The sequence below is a fragment of the Oncorhynchus keta genome, chromosome 16, assembly GCF_023373465.1.
Source record: "Oncorhynchus keta strain PuntledgeMale-10-30-2019 chromosome 16, Oket_V2, whole genome shotgun sequence".
Classification (NCBI taxonomy): Eukaryota; Metazoa; Chordata; class Actinopteri; order Salmoniformes; family Salmonidae; genus Oncorhynchus; species Oncorhynchus keta.
In genome coordinates, this window is record NC_068436.1 from 15,004,565 (window position 1) to 15,022,115 (window position 17,551).

The 17,551-nt window shown below is 44.0% G+C and overlaps 1 protein-coding gene across 9 annotated transcripts in view; it reads left to right on the forward strand.

Annotated features, from left to right (window-relative positions):
• Positions 1-2,466: 2,466 nt before the first annotated feature.
• LOC118376571 (GRB2-associated-binding protein 1-like) overlaps positions 2,467-17,551 on the forward strand; it is a 114,694-nt gene continuing 99,609 nt past the window's right edge. For 4 of the 9 annotated variants that reach the window (XR_008065766.1, XR_008065768.1, XR_008065770.1 and 1 more), the window contains exon 1: positions 16,156-16,344. Coding sequence is in view for 1 of the 9 variants with exons in the window: in XM_052464793.1 (XP_052320753.1) it covers positions 3,409-3,480 (72 nt within the window). In the remaining 8 variants the exon portion in view is untranslated. Of the gene's footprint in view, positions 2,518-2,555; positions 3,252-3,350; positions 3,481-16,155; positions 16,345-17,551 lie in introns of those variants that run through there. The other 5 variants (XR_008065765.1, XR_008065763.1, XR_008065762.1 and 2 more) reach the window with 5 other exon arrangements.

Genomic DNA, 17,551 nt, shown 5'->3' on the forward strand with positions numbered 1-17,551 from the left:
TTAGAGGGACGGCCAGGTCTTGGTAGATTTGCAGTGGTCCGATACTCCTTCCATTTCAATATTATCGCTTGCACAGTGCTCCTTGGGATGTTTAAAGCTTGGGAAATCTTTTTGTATCCAAATCCGGCTCTAAACTTCTTCACAACAGTATCTCGGACCTGCCTGGTGTGTTCCTTGTTCTTCATGATGCTCTCTGCGCTTTTAACGGACCTCTGAGACTATCACAGTGCAGGTGCATTTATACGGAGACTTGATTACATACAGGAGGATTGTATTTATCATCATTAGTCATTTTGGTCAACATTGGATCATTCAGAGATCCTCACTGAACTTCTGGAGAGAGTTTGCTGCACTGAAAGTAAAGGGGCTGAATAATTTTGAGAAAAAAAAAGTTTGAAATATCCAATAAATGTCGTTCCACTTCATGATTGTGTCCCACTTGATGTTGATTCTTCACAAAAAAATACAGTTTTATATCTTTATGTTTGAAGCCTGAAATGTGGCAAAAGGTCGCAAAGTTCAAGGGGGCCGAATACTTTCGCAAGGCACTGTATATTCCTTATCACCGTAACTCAGTGAACTCATTGAAATTGTTGCATTTATACATTTTTTTCAGTATTGTATGTAGATTTGCCAAGCTGCACTTTTTAGGAACAACTTTTTCAGTCTATTGCATTTATTGCCATTGTGGCAAAACAACTTCCCTCTGGGAACATATGAAGTACACTACAATTCATTTGAAGTTATGAAATACTATTATTGTGGCGGTGGGCTTTAAAATGGATGCTATAACCCCTATTATTGCAGAGATTTCAATGTGATAACAATGAAGGCAAAAACCAACGTGGGATGATTTGATGAGCAGCTAACATCCCCATACAAATACAAATCATGTTTTGATTGTTTTTATTTTTCTGTGGTTGGCACGTCAAATGCAATTGGTTTTAATGCCTTTCTCATAAAAGTTTAAGTCCCTTGCAAAAGCATGAACTCTGGAACCACTTATTTAAAATGTAATTTAATAAACATAATGCCTTCTCTGTCTCCCTCCCTTCCTCTCTCTTTTTCCATTTGTCTATTGGGGATCATGAAGTTGGGATTTATGCTCCTGTTAAGTTCCCCAGTGACTAGCATGGCTCAGCAAAATACCAGTGACTAGAACTTTTACCACAGCAATATCTTTCTTTCAGCTCTATGGTGTCACAGACCCATCTTGAGGAGCACACAGTAAAAAGGAAAAATGATCTCCCAGGCTGAATAGTATTTTAGAAGACATTGACAAGTAGGATCAATAGTATTATGGATGGTAGACTGACAAATGTACTCAATTGTTGTCCTCACTGGTTGGGCTTGCCTGCTGTATGGAGCTATGCTGTGACAAATATCTTTAATGGCTATGTGAATGTTTAAATGGATTAATATTAGACTGTAAAGTCTCACTCACAACTGGGTGGGTCATGACTGTATTTAGTTGTGAATCTGCATATGATTAATACATTGTTTGAATGTTATTGTGTTGCCTGAGTCATACATTTAATAGTTTTTTTTAAAACTAGGAAAGTCAAATAAGAACAAATGATTAATTACAACAACAGCCTAGGAACAGTGGGTTAACTGCCTTGTTCAGGGGCAGAACCACAGATTTCTACCTTGTCAGCTCGGGGATTCGATCCAGCAACCTGCCGGTTACTAGTCCAATGCTCTAACCACTAGGATCCCTGCCGCCCTTTGATGGCTGTTTTGCACAATAATAGTTATTAATTTGTATTAGTAAGTTATATGAAAAGTTCATATTTGTTTTGGTACATCAGTTGACTATTCGTTAATCACAACAATATTGATCTTCATGTATACTATGCTCAAACCCATTAGAAATTGGCAGTCAAATATTATAGATGCACTTACAAATACAGGCTAATAGCCAAAATACCGTGGAGAGCTTTTTACCATTACAATAACATTCCAGGATTCCACAGATACTTTAACCCTCATGGGAACTCATCTCTGTCAAATTGCCAATAGTCTGGCTCAGGGTCTACAAGAACAACACTTCTAGAGTCTTCAAGGGATGGATAGCCTACTCTTGCAATGAAGCAACAAAGACATTTCATTCATTTGGGCTCCTGAGTGGTGCAGGGGTCTAAGGCACTGTGTCTCAGTGCTAGAGGCGTCACTACAGACACAATGGATCGAATCCAGGCTGTATCACAACCGGCAGTTATTCGGAGTCCCATAGGGCACCCGCAGAATTAGCCCAGCGTCGGCAGACATTGTAAATAGAAATGTGTTCTTAACTGACTTGCCTGGTTAAATAAAGGTAAAACATATGACGAAGAGATCTGTTTTATTTATTGTTGCTGAAATTATAATATTCCTATTCGAGTTGTTGTTGTTTCTGGTTTTGGTGCTCACACTTACACACATAGATATAACGTAATGGCAATCGCCAACTTTCTAATTGTACGGTCATTTCTTCGAGGTTGCATGACTTCGAGCGCACAAGTGGCGCGCATTGTGGTAAGTGTAGTTTCCACGTGCGCATGGCATGAGAGGTCCTACATTGAACACTGGAATGCAGTTTCTTTGTTATTCCGTTCAGTCATTAGAAAGGCATCTTTTCCCAACGGTATTCAGTCAGATGGGTGTAAATCTATACTAACCATATGCAAAAAAATATTTATCAAAATTCGGTTATTTGTTTTGGGGGGAGAAACGCCAAACAATCGAGAACTACATGTCCCATGGCGTGTTGGTTATTTTTTTCCTGCACGCCGCCTCTCCCTCTGCCTGCGTGTTCCAAAGGAGGCTGTCAGGCTGAGTTCAGGGAAAACACAGAGCTGCCGATCTGTCAATCATAATTAGCAACCACAGGGAGTGAAACTGGGAGGAAGGTCGGTGAAAGGCTACGTTTTTGGGTGAAAAGGCATTGTACTTTCCGTGAAACAATTATGCGTCGGAAAGGAGAGGAAAATAAGTATCCTAGTGTGCTTACAAATATTTGTTCTACTTTGGAAGGAATTGCATAAAAGCGCGTTCACTGAAAGCCAAACTCGGCGAGTTTCACTTGCAAGCAACTATTCTGCTTGGAGTACGAAACATATCCAGAAGAAGGTAACCACGGACGCACGACACTTTGGGATTTAATTTGGCTATTTAACACACTTCTTGACAAAAGAGGTTGATACATTTCAGAGGACTGTCGTAAAGTCGCTGTTGGTGACTCGCAGCGCAGACTAGTAGGAGGTGTGACGGTATTTATCGCTTACCCAACTCATAAAATCTCAACCAATGCGACGTATTTTTTTTTCAGTTTTTTTTTTTCATTGACCGCTCCCTGTCAATATTTGCAGGTTCACTCAAAACAATCTCGGCCCAAACATCCAGACGGCGAGGAAGAAAGGAGGAAAGATGAGCGGGGGAGATGTGGTGTGCTCGGGCTGGTTAAGAAAATCTCCTCCAGAAAAAAAGTTGAGACGTTACGTAAGTCTGAGCTTGATCATATTCATGTCTTGTTTTGGATCCTTACCACAGAGCGGATACATTGTAGCTATGCAAATGTAACACTTTCGATTATTTAGAATTTGCGTACGTTGCCTCGCTAATCACTTCCCCCAGCTGCACAAAGTTAATGCAGCATCTCCAATCATTGTTTGCTACAACAAAATTATCGACAATTCATGAATAGCAAGAAGTGGATTTCAAATCCGATTGTAATATTGTATGGCCTCCTAGGCTACATCTTGTTATGATGACAGCCTGCATGCTGTTGAGCTTTTCAGTGATTTGATGCAAATTCCAACACGGGGCCTATTTCAAAGCATTCATGAAAATGGTCCCATACTGTGCAACATTCGCATTCCACGGCAAGGCAACTGAAATACTCGTCTGTCTAAGTCATAGCATAATAGTTTATGAGCACATGCTTTAATGTCAATCCTAAGTGTAGGTTTGACTAATGTATGGATCTAACAAACGACAACTCTCACAATGTCGTGAATGAATTCCAATTGACTTGTGTTCTTAAAAGGAATGCTTTTGAAAGCAGTTCCTGGTTGTCACATGAAATGAGAATGTTCAGTCTTCTCCATAGTCTAGTCTATGTAGACTCATGCCACTTTGATACCGAAGTGACTTTTTTTTGTAGCAGGTTAGGAGGACTTGCGCAGCACGTTAGGAGACTGAGGTTAAGGTTACCAAAAATGCTCTCCTAACCTGCAACAAATCACTTTGTATCAAAGTGGCGTGAAGAGTGTCCCATGTTGACTCGAGACTCGGCCTACTTACGAGACAGGGAGGTATGCCCATATAAATCAGTACAGTATTGAAATGATATGAAAATGCATTTCAATCGCCGTTGCATAGCTAGAACCCTGTTATGCAAAGTAATGGTTGTCTCTCTATGAATCACACACTTCTATGGAAGCTGGATGTTATTGTTGATAGTCTTACATGACCTTTGTTTGTTGTTTTTTTTACCTGAAAAGTGTTAACATTCTCACACCCATAATGAAATTGCCACCCTGTATATGTGCCTTTTGTTGTGTGAATCAGTGGGCGAATCAGTTGGCTGTATATTAGTTCCCATGATATTGGATCTGTTATCTATCCAAAGAACATCTATCGCCATTGTATTCGTGGGCCCTCTATCAGTTGTATTTGCTCCTAATCTACAAAGATGGCGTATTCAGGGGACTGCGCGCCACAACTCTGAGACACAAATTGCCATTTTTAAGTCTTGCTGTGTCCAAAAGGCTGTTAAGTGTTGTATTTGTGGCTTATTGGATATCTCTATTGATGTTTGCATTGGGAACTGGACGGCCCTGCGCTCTACATGTTTTCACAGCAACCAGTTCTCCTCAACCGATCTCTCAGGGAGAATCTCAATTGTATACCCCTCGCGCTGCCTCAAAACCCATTGGAGGTGAAGGACCTCTGGCTTTCTCAGCCAATTGGTTTTGAGAAGGAGGTGGGGCAAGAGGAGGATGCAATTGAGATTCTCCCAATGTCTCTGATTGTCCATACTGAACCAAGGCATCGCCTGCCAAATACCATTCCCTCTGTCCCCCCTCTACTGATGTTATGATCAATCTGAATCGGCACAGAACTCGGTTCATAGTTCTCCTTGTTACTACAGGAGTTTGTCCTGACTGAAGCCCTACTTAGTCCTAGTTAGAGCCTGTTTTTTATTTAAGCTTAATTTAACTAGGCAAGTCAGTTAAGAACAAATTCTTATTTACAATGTTGGCCTACCGTGGAACAGTGGGTTAACTGCCTTGTTCATGGGCAGAAAGACAGATTTTTACCTTGTCAGTTCGGGGATTCGACCCAGCAACTTTTCGGTTAATAGGCCCGATGCTCTAAGCACTAGGCTACCTGCCATCCCAAATTTAGAGCCTGTATTGAGGGCCCAGAGTTTTTTCTGTTCAGGTCACATGGTCAGGATAAGAAGTCCACCCCCTAGTCATGATTAATCGGCACCCGGCGCTCAACACTCCCTCTGTCCTCGTGAAGTGTGACAATCAGTCTGCCGGGGGGATGTAGGGGTTACTATGGAGTGGTTAGTGGTGGTGACACAGTAACCATGGTGATACATTAACTATGCCCTCCCACAGCAGGAACAGATGAGACAGGAGACTCTGATCACATGACACTTAGTGACCAAAGTTCCTTATTCCCAAGAAACAGGGTGTGTGTGATGTTTTAACTGAAGGGTAGTGTAGGGAGCCAGCCCAGCTGCTGTACACACTGAGGCTGTGTAGCTGCTAACTTGGTGGACTGCAACACCCCGAGGTGTTCATTCATCAAGTCCATCTTACTTACAAGTCCATCAAGTCCATCTCACTCTGAAGTGACAGACTGGGAACACTTATCCTTATGTGAATGGAGCACTGAGAAGGGTCTACTCCCTTAAAAAGTGGACATTTTTTGTTAATAATCCAATGGGTAAATGCAGTGTGTTGCATTTCACCAGGCCCCTGAGAAAACTGATAATGACCTGATGGCACTGTAGCCTACTGCTTCACTACCCTCAGGTCTATAGACTAGTGTGTATTTATTTCACCCTACATTCATTAGACCCTAAGAATGTGTTTAATCTATTTGTATGATTTGATACATGTCCATTCTGGCCTAAATGGCTTCATTGTGCCCCTATAACAGCCTGTTCTGCTGCTGCCTCTTTGTGGCCCTGTAGGAACAGCCTGTTCTACTGCTGTCTCTGAACAACTCTTTGACCCAATTCATCTGATTCACACTTCTGACAAAGCCTGGCGGCGTCTGTTTAAACACCGCTTTTGTGACCTTTTGTGTGAAAGTTTTGGAACTGTCTGTGTGTCCTTAATGGTGTTCTACAATATGAATGGCTGTATTTTGACCCTGCAAAGTGTTAATAAGGATCTTTGTGGTGTAGATGAGGCCCTGCATGCAATATGAGAAGGAACACTGATCACTGGTGAATTGTTGTTTCTGGTTGAAGCTGTTAGCTGGAGCCATTTGGCAATTATGTTAGCACAGCTGAGAACTGTTGTTCTGATTAAAGAAGCAGTAAAACTGGCCTTTAGACCAGTTGAGTATCAGCATTTGTGGGTTCGATTACAGGCTCAAAATGGCCAGAAACAAAACTTTCTTCTGATACTCGTCAGTCTATTCTTGTTCTGAGCATTGAAGGCTATTCCATGTGAGAAATTGCCAAGAAACTGAAGATCGCGTACAACGCTGTGTACTACTCCCTTCACAGAACAGAGCAAACTGTCTAACCAGAATAGAAAGAGTGGGAGGCCCCGGTGCACAACGGAGGACAAGTACATTAGTGTCTAGTTTGAGAAACCGACGCCTCACATGTACTCAACTGGCAGCTTCATTAAATAGTTCCAGCAAAACACCAGTCTCAACGGCAACAGTGAAGTTTCCAGCTACAATAGTCATTTACAACATTAACAATGTCTACACTATATTTCTGATCAATTGATGTTATTTTAATGGACAAAAAAACGTTTTTCTTTCAAAAACAAGGAAGTTTCTAATTGACCCCAACCGTTTGAACGGTAGTGTAGGTCTCCCTCTGGCAAGGGTTCTGAATGTAAAGGTGACCTTACACATACAGGGATGGGTATTTAGGTTGTGTCTGGAGGCATTGACTGAGAGGGGGGGGGGGTCAGAGAGGTGGTTCTGCTGCTTGTTTGTCAGGGAGACAGGTCATCTATAGACTGTACAGGTTGATCTAAGTAGACCTTCTGTTTGTGTGCCCTTTCATTCTCCAGTGTTGACCCTTACTGTCTGAACATTCAGCCTCTACTCTCCGCAGTAGCTCCAGTCCAGACACGTAGCCCTGCTGGCTGCCGGGAGGTTAACCACTCTGGGCAAAGTTTGTCCCCGGCTGGCCAGCTCAGCCCCTGATTGGATGAGATAAAGGGTTAAACTGTTCAGTGGCCTGCCTGTGTCTGCAGCACCGCCCTGTTTACCGTCAGGCAGAGCACTGGGCAGCTCAAAGTGCACACTAAGGCCTTTTTTTCTATTTTGTGGAGACATGTAGACACACAGACAGCATATATAGTAGGAGTGTAACCATGACAGTGCAGCTCCCCAGAGAAAGGGGTCTCTGTCCCATCTAGGGGCCATACGCTGGCATATAGACTTCATGGACCACAGTGTTGTGGGTGTTTAGTGTGTTACAGGTTTATCCATACACGGATAGGTATATAGGTATTTTTTTCAATTTGATATGCTATAGCCATCAAATTCAACCCTGGTCCTCAAAACCAGTTCTGCTGCTTTTGTCATTGTTCCCCTCTAATCAGGTGTTGATTTAGACCTGGGGGACACCGCGTGTGTGTCATTCATTATCAGATAGAAGAGAGAACCAGCAGGCTCCGGACCTCGTAGAGTAGGTGTTGAATACGCCTGGCCTATAGGATGTATTAATGTAAGGTCACCTTCAGAACCGTTGCGTTCTCCTTTCTCGTCTTGGTGAGATGGTATGAGGAAACCTACCACAACCACTCCAGTCTGATTTCTCCCAGCCGCAGATATGTAAACGTTTGCTCTGAACATGCAACTCTGTTAGGTTTTCATTTCATTGACATTGCACTTTCATCTTTGCAAACTTCCTCTTTCGTTTCTCGCCTCTCTCGCAATCTGTGAATTTATGGAGGTCCCACTTTTAAAGCTTTCATCAGAGAGCCCCTCAGGTTGTGTGTCTTGAGACATCTGCACTGTGTTTTCTAAACTACCCAAGGAAATGAAAGGGGATAAAAGTTGGTTGTTACTTCGTCAGCTCCACTTAATGTGCGGAGACAGTTGAGGCTGGGAGGCAGCAGGGGGAATAGCTCTCGGTGTCCCCTCCCCATATGGCGACATGATTGCTCTTCTCCTCATAGGAAGCTCAATTGGTTGGTGTCACCCAAAGCATTCACGCCTTGCTTTTCCCATCCTTTCCCTCACAGGGCCTCAGTGTTTGAACAACAACACTCCGGAGACAGGCTGACACAACGAGCTGAGAGGGAAAATGTTGAACCCTAAAGGTCTCTGTTTTGAGTGTCCCTCTGTCCAAAATGGCTGTTCCCTATATAGTGCACTACTTATGGGCCCTGATCAAAAGTAGTGCACTATATGGTGCCTTTTGGGACAAATCCATAGGGTGACGGCAGTAGACTCGCTGAGGACATCCTCTAGCCGGCTCAGAAAATATTCTTCAACTTCTCTAAATGTCTCTCACCAGTTAGCAGCTTGAGGGAGTCTGTCTCCTGACCTGAACCACTTACTGTATGTAGCTCGCTGCAGCGCCCTATAAGCCATTACTCGTGCTCAAGCCTAATTTAACATTTTTGATTTGTGACCAACCAAGTAGGAAATTCTGCAACTTCTGAACAAACGACAGAGCGGATGGATAGACAGACGGGACTCATTGGAGTGGTCAAACGAAACAAAGGAATAGCTTTTTTGTTGAGTACAGGATTCATTAAATCTGTTTAGCAAGTAGAACAGAAGCGCTTGTGTGGCGTTAGCGTAGGAGGCTATTCCTAGCCAGCAGCCAGCATACATTATTGTTGAAGACCAGGGCTCTCCAACCCTGTTCCTGGACAGATACCCTCCTGTAGGTTTTCCCTCCAACCCCAGTTGTAACTAACCTGATTCTGTTTATCAACCAGATATTTATTAGAAGCAGGTGCGCTAGATTAGGGTTGGAGTGAAAACCTACGGGACAGATCTCCAGTAACAGATTTGGATAGCCACTGTGTACCAAACAGCACTATTCCCTATGTATTGCACTGCTTTTGACCAATAAGTAGTGTACTATATAGGGAACAGGGTCCCATTTGGGATGCAGAGTATGTCCTCCTGGCTACCACGACAACGGAACAGTCCATTTTGAAAAGCAGCAGACTGCTGCTGTTGTGTGGGAGCAGTCATGCCCAGAAAATAATGGATTGCATCGGCCATCAATTATTTAAATGTCCATTATAAATATAAAGAAAACGAAAGGCATACAACATTAATGCAGGGTGATATCTTGTTGACACAGCAATTACAATGCTGTTACGTACCACATACACCCTGTTTATCCCTCTTTTCAGTCGTTTCCAAAGACTGAAATATTTTCCAAACAGATTAACTGCCTCAGACCCATTCATTGTTTGTATTTGAATGATTCTCCAAAAAAGAAAACGACCACCTGACTAGTGTTTATGTACCCAGAGCTCCACCAGTATCGCCAGACGACCCAAGGCGCTTTTCGGTTGTCTAAGTTTTCATTTGCTTGTTTACGTAGCGGGGGCCGCTTGAAACGCAATCACGACAAGATAAACAATGCTCATAACCACAATAACACAGCAGCCAATTAAAGCTAAGCCCTATGAATAAAGTTTTGGTTATTTTACAGGGACACACACACACACACACATGGGTGAAAACCTCCGCCAGTGTTTTACAACATCGAGGAAGCCTGATTTAACATGACCTGTGCGGTGGTGTATTTGAGCGGCTTGTTTTTCACTCAGGTGTGTGTGTGGCAACGGGAGTGCTCGCTTTCGCCTAATTTGGTTTTATTGGTGTAGTTAGCAATCCAGTGATGAAAGCCATAGGTCTCTTTATAACATACACTAGACAGTTAATCTATGCACACTTTCTGCCTGATAGTCTGTCTGGGTCTCGGGGACCAAGAATAGGTCTGGAGTTGACCCACGGCCAAAAACCCACAGGCTTAGTGCTACAGCAGGTACGTGTAGCCGGTCAGACGAGGCACCCTGTCTGACAGTGTGGACTGCAGTGGCGATATAGCAGGGATAAGATCCTTTCAACTTTTAAGTTATTACATAGTTATAACTATTATAACTATTTGTACATTTATCTGTATTTCCTTGTGTTCTGACTTGTCCTATTAGTGTTGTGGAGTGGGAAGGCCCACCAGCACAGACCCCATCTTTCCCCAAATGTAACAATTTCCTTTGGTCACTCACCACCACTGTGTGGACAGTCCTGTTGACCAGTTCTGTTTCTGTGGCTATTCTCGTCAATTGCGACTGTGGTCTAGGCCCATGTCGTCTTTCCAAAGTCCGCCTGTTATAACTCCCAACGTGCTCTGCTGACAAACACAACTAATAACGCTACCGCCACCCACCCCCCTATTCTTCTCTCCCTCTCTCCTTACCGCTCCTCCTGGGCAACAAGTTGGAAGTTAATCCCCCCCCTTAAACAACACTGTTTGCTTTTTGTCATGTTGCTTGTTGGCTGGGCTGCTGGCCTCGCTTGGTGCAGTCTGTAAACAGATGTGTTCCTTTATTGCCTGGCTCTTGCTGTTTATACTGTCATAGATAAAGACGCAATCTCCTGCTGAATGTACAAAACATTACAAACACTTTCCTAATATTGAGTTGCACCCCCCCTTTTCCCCTCAACATCCTCAAGTCGTCAGGGCATGGACTAAAAGGTGTCGAGCGTTCCACAGGGATGCTGGCCCATGTTGACTCCAATGCTTCACACAGTTGTCAAGTTGGCTGGATGTCCTTTGATGGTGGACCATTCTTAATAAACACAGGAAATTGTTGTGTGAGCGACCCTACAGCTTTGCAGTTCTTGACACAAACCAGTGCGCCTGGCACCTACTACCATTCCCCATTGAAAGGCACATAAATTGTTTCTTGCCCTTTCACCCTCTGAATGGTACACATACACAATCCATGTCTCGAGGCTTGAGAATTCTTCAACCTGTCTCCTCCCCTTCATCTACATTCTATGCTGATTGAAGTGGATTTAACAAGTGACATCAATAAAGGATCATAACTTTAACTTGTTCAGTCTGTCATGGAAACAGCAGGTGTCCTTAATGTTTTGTACACTGTGTGTATATACACTAGAGGTCGACCGATTATGATTTTTCAACACCGATACCGATTTATTGGAGGAACCAAAAAATGCAGATACCGTTTAATCTTGTTTATGTAAAAAAAATATATATTCACACTTATATATACTTTTTTTTAAAGAAAATAAAAATGTTTTTTATTTATTTGTAATAATGACAATTACAACAATACTGAATTAGCACACTTTTTTAAAATTAATAAATAATAAAAATCAATTTAGCCTCAAATAAATAATGAAACATGTTCAATTTGGTTTAAATAATGCAAAAACAAAGTGTTGGAGAAGAAAGTAAAAGTGCAATATGTGCCATGTAAAAAAGCTAACGTTTAAGTTCCTTGCTCAGAACATGAGAACATATAAAAGCTGGTGGTTCCTTTTAACATGAGACTTCAATATTCCACGGTAAGAGGTTTTAGGTTGTAGTTAATATAGTATTTGTAGGACTATTTCTCTCTATACCATTTGTATTTCATATACCTTTGACTATTGGATCTTCTTATAGGCACTATAGTATTGCCAGTGTAACAGTATAGCTTCCGTCCCCCTCCTTGCTTCTACCTGGGCTCGAACCAGGAACACATCGACAACAGCCACCCTCGAAGCAGCGTTACCCATGCAGAGCAAGGGGAACAACTACTTCAAGTCTCAGAGCGAGTGATGTTTGAAACGCTATTAGCGCGCACCCCACTAACTAGCTAGCCATTTCACATCGGTGACACCAGCCTCATCTCGTGAGTTGACAGGCTTGAAGTCATAAGCAGCGCAATGCTTGAAGCACAGCGAAGAGCTGCTGGCAAAACACACGAAAGTGCTGTTTGAATGGATGCTTACAAGCCTGCTGCTGCCTACCATCGCTTAGTCGGACTGCTCTATCAAATATCAAATCATAGACTTAATTATAACACAATCACACAGAAATACGAGCCTTTGGTCATTAATGTGGTCGAATACGGAAACTATCATTTAGCAAACAAAACATTTGTTATTTCAGTGAAATACGGAACCGTTCCGTATTTTATCTAACGGGTGGCATCCCTAAGTCTAAATATTGCTGTTATTTTGTTCAACCTTTCAATGTTATGTTATAATTACGTAAAATTCTGGCAAATTATTTCGCAACGAGCCAGGCGGCCCAAACGGTTGCATATACTCTGACTCTGTGCACAGTGAACGCAAGAGAAGTGACACAATTTCACCTGGTTAATATTGCCTGCTAACCTGGATTTCTTTTAGCTAAATGTGCAGGTTTAAAAATATACTTCTGTGTATTGATTTTAAGAAAGGCATTGGTGTTTATGGTTAGGTACAGTCGTGCAACGATTGTGCTTTTTTCGCAAATGCGCTTTTGTTAAATAATCACCCTGCATTGCATTGATTATATGCAATGCAGGACACGCTAGATAAACTAGTAATTTCATCAACCATCTGTAGTTAACTAGTGATTATGATTGTTTTTTGTAAGATAAGTTTAATGCTAGCTAGCAACTTACCTTGGCTTCTTACTGCATTCGCGTAACAGGCAGGCTCCTTGTGGAGTGCAATGAGGCAGGTGGTTCGAGCATTGGACTCGTTAACTGTAAGGTTGCAAGATTGTATCCCGGAGCCGACAAGGTAAAAATCGTTCTGCTGTTCCTCTGCCGTCATTGAAAATAAGAATGTGTTCTTAACTGACTTGCCTACTTAAATAAAGGTGTAAAAAAATCGGCCAAATCGGTGTCCAAAAATACAGATTTCCGATTGTTATGAGAACTTGAAATCGTCCCTATTTAATCGGTTGACCTCTAATACACGCACACTCTTTCTATTTTTTTTTGTGTGGAAACTCTCCTGTGGTTGTAGAGCTCCACAGTCACATGGCGTTATGGTTGAATATGCCAACTCTAACACTATCCAGACCCAGTTCTTATGAATCACAGATAACACACTTCTCCAGACTCTTGGCTGGATATGTTTAAATGCCTGTATCCAGGGCAGACAATGAAGACAGATTTGGTCCTAAGTTTTACAATGCAGGCTACATAAATGCAACTTGCAGTACGATACAATACGAACGTGTTCAGAGTTCAACTTTAGAAATCGTTATTTATTGTTCCATGTTAAGCCAGTCCAGTGACCTCTGTCTGGAAAAATGGCTCGCTGTAAAGATATTGGCTGGCTACGCCACGACCACGGATGCTACTTTCTTCTCTGCAATTTATCTACTACTACCTACTACCTCCCCGACGCAAACATTCTAACCGTTCTGATTGGTCTCAGAAACTGATAGGTTGGGCTGGGACACTCATGGGTAAAGTACAGGTTATTTTTTACAATTGTCATTGGCTTTGATGCTCTGATTGGTTAGAGATGATCCAATCGCTGACTACTTTGTTCTGTACAACACCCCTTATGTCGACATCGTTGATGTAGTTTGTTGCCGTCTCAGACTGAATTATGTAGCAAACAGAGCAGCGCGAGAATCCAGTTGGAGTCATCGGGCTAGTAATAATAGACCTTATGACAGAGAGAGAGAGGCTATTTCCAGCCCCAACTTTGAGTCCTACTGCTGCTCCAGAGAGAGGGGGCTGCTGCAGGGACCCAGGAGCACACAGATGTCCAAAGATGGTCCCTTTGCTTAGGCCTCTCAGGCAGAGCTGGCTTCCCCTTCCAGCAGCTCACGGGACCAGACCATAGAAATACAAATATGATCTGCAGGCCATCCACCCATCACAGAACATTGACTTGAATGGGAATGATTTTTCTAGTGATCCTGTTTCTATGGTCCAGACCACTGGATTGTTTGTGCAGTCATGGGAACAAGTCTCTAAAGCTGAGAGTGTATGGAGCCTGTGTATAAGTGAAATCGTCCTGGAAGGTGTTCAGAACCAGTTTCGAGGCTAAGTGAGCAAGGTGTGTGTGTGTGCATGTGTTTGGTGTGTGCATTTTAGGATATTCCAGAATGTCAATCAATAATCCACTCCACCTCCTCATAGCCCATCAGTAGGCAGAGAGAGTGGGAGAGAGAAAGGAAGGAAACTAAAAGATGCACCGAGCTAGCCTCAAACCCACACCATTAGCCAGCCTCTGTCAGCCTGCTCTCTGTCCCTCTCCCTGCTCAGGGCTCTTCTTGGCAGGCTGTGGCAGTAGGAATGTGAGCCTCTTCTGTGCTTCTGCTGTGTTCAGTGAGGGTTGGCCACTGCTGGCTGATTTTGTTTCTGCTGAGCGCAGCGCTGAGTCTGACTGGAGGAAAAAGGCGCAGCTCCCTGGCGCCCCAGCACGGCATGGCGGCCGCTTCCTGTGTGCGGTGCTGATGGCTACCAGATGTCTGGAGGGAGAGAGGGACGAGAGAATAGTGGTCTACCACGCTGGTGTCTAGTGCTTTTTGTTCTGTTTCACTTTCGTGCTACCTTTTTCCTCTGGGTCGCTCTCTCTGGGTCGCTCTCTCTGGGTCGCTCTCTCTGGGTCGCTCTCTCTGGGTCGCTCTCTCTGGGTCTCTCCTTGGGTCTCTCTCTCTGGGTCGCTCTGTCGCTCGATCCCTCTCTGACAACTGCTCTGTCTGGGTCTCTGGGTCTGGGTTTCTGGGTCTGGGTCTCTGGGTCGCTCTGTCTGGGTCGCTCTGTTTGGGTCATTCTGTCTCCTCTCTTTCTCTGGCTCTAACCTAATCCCACAGTTTGTGGGTGTGTATCAGGGTGTGAGCTGCTGCTGTGGGCTGTTTAACCCAGTAGAGGTTGTTAACTCTGCCTGTCTGTCTCAGTGCTCCTCTTAGTCAGCTTATAGTTGAGCCTCTTCCTAGATCCACTTTCATAGAAAAGACATGCTTCATTAGAAACAACCATTAAATCATCTTCCCTCCTCCTTCTGCATGCCATGGTCATATCCCAAATGGCACCATATTACTTATCTAGTGCACTACTTTTTGACTAGGGCTCATGTCAAAAGTAGTGCACTATGTAGGGTGCCATTCTGGGACGCAGACATGAACTAGATGAGCATAACTGGGCCGTAAAGCCTGTAATGCTACATTTTAATATCCAGACCTCATACATTTTACAGCTGCTGTAATTCATGGTCGTTGAGAGAAAATGGTGTGCCCTTCACATTTCAGTGTTTTGGGGACTTTACTGTTTGATCTAGACATCTGAACTGTTTGTGGCTCTATCAATCCATGTGAGTGGTCTACTATTGAGAGTCGACCACAAGGGGCTGTGTGTAAGTGGCCACGCCCCCCCCCGTGGTGGCTCATCTGTTGTCTCTGCCACATGTACACGCACCTGTGCTTCTGCAGGGCCTTCGTACAGCCTCTAGATCCACTGCTGCTGTGGCCCAATCTCCCCTCTTGAGGATTCCTGTGTGTTTGTGCGATGGGGGGAGGGGGCACCCTGGAGACAAGCTGTGAAATGCCCGCCGCCGCCCCGTGTAATTTCTCGGGTTACTGCGATTCAGCCGGGCCCATACGGTTAGACCATACACTCCTCCCTACCCCTCGCTCTGTTTCGCTCTATTTTTCTCTTTTCATCTTGCTCCTTCTCTCTTTAAAAAAATCATTATCTAAATGAGTTTATACCAGAGAAAAAGAGATGTGTCTAGTCAAGAGGTAGAGGGCGAGAGGGGCAGGCCAGTCCTTTCTTAGCCTGTCCCCTATGAGTGTCCTGCGGCCAGCCTGATTGCATTATAGAGCTCAGCTGTGGTGCTGCTCGATATCTCTGGCCTGGCTACCAGCCAGAGGAAGGGGGTGAGACCCCCCCCCTCCCAGTGACGACCCTGTTGTGAGAGCGGGTTAGATTACACTCTCTCTGATTGGTGGCTGACTCTCACTCCCAGTATTCCCGTGAACTCTCCCAACGTTATTTCTGTATGTCTCTGGGGTACGTCTCGGAACCCTGTGGACTAGCTCGAGTGCTCGACCCGTCGACGTTTTGTAGGGCCGACTTCGTCTCTCGCTCTGATTATACAAATGGCATTTGGCTAGGCGACTGGACTGGTCGATCAGGCATTGAGTTCCAGGTCAGTACTACTATGCAGAATGTAAGCATTTTTGTTGTATTTATTGTTGAGGGAATTCTATTGAGTTTACTGCTGCTTATCTAGACATTTTGGGGATTTCCAACTATAGACCCTGACTTTATGGTTCCCAGGTGGACTGACAGGCTGCAGGTGTTCACACAACTCAAGCTCCGTTGGAGCTTAGCTCTTACCTGCTACTTTAACACACATCAACTCAGCTTCCCCTATTCAGAAACCATACAGCCTGTGACAGAGCCTCTAAGTGTTGGGTCAGTGAAAGTGATGTGGTTTTGAGCTGAACAACGATCATCCCAAAAACAAAAGATCCTTCCTCATAGTTTATTCGTAAAGTAATGACAACAATCCAGAAGTATTCTCACATGCTGATTTGTTGTTTACAGTAGATGCGCCTCAGCCAGATACTGCTCTTTCAACTAGAATTGATCGATCAGCAGGCCATTATGTTTATCAGTGTTATGCCCATACGTGTGGTTATGTGGGGCTCCCAAGTGGTGCAGCGGTCTAAGGCACTGCATCTCAGTGGAAGAGGCGTCACTGCAGTCCCTGGTTGTAATCCAGGCTGCATCACATCCGGCTGTGATTGGAGTCCCATAGGGCGGCGCACAATTGGCCCAGCGTCGTCTGGGTTTGGCCGGGGTAGGTCGTCATTGTAAATAAGAATTTGCTCTTAACTGACTTACCTAGTTAAATGAAGTCAAAGGTCTGGCATTGGCCATGCATTCATTGTTATACCTCCTTAACATATAACATAACACATGGCATAGCCTTGTCTTGGGTCTGTTTTGTATGTTCAGCTCCACTATGCCAGTGTGTGGTTTGGACCACTACTCTGATAGCCGTTTGGCTTCTCGAGTTGTGCGCTCAGTCATCCTCTTGTGTGTACAGACCAGACACAGACACGCACTCGCAGGCTGAGACAAACCACGGCAGAACTAAGAGGGGAATTGTCTGGGCCGCTGGTCTTCCCCCTCAGCCTGGCTGCTTGCTCTCTGCAGCCAAGAAACACTGATCATGTTAACGGCCCAGCCCTGCTAATGGAATGTGTTGAATTCCTACAGATGCTGTTTTGACAAACATGTGACTGCTGTACATGTTTTGATCCTCAACCTTTGTACAAATGTTATTGTTGATAACCAACTTGAATATCAGGCAAAGAGGAGATGTAGAAGGGGAGGGACGTCTCTGC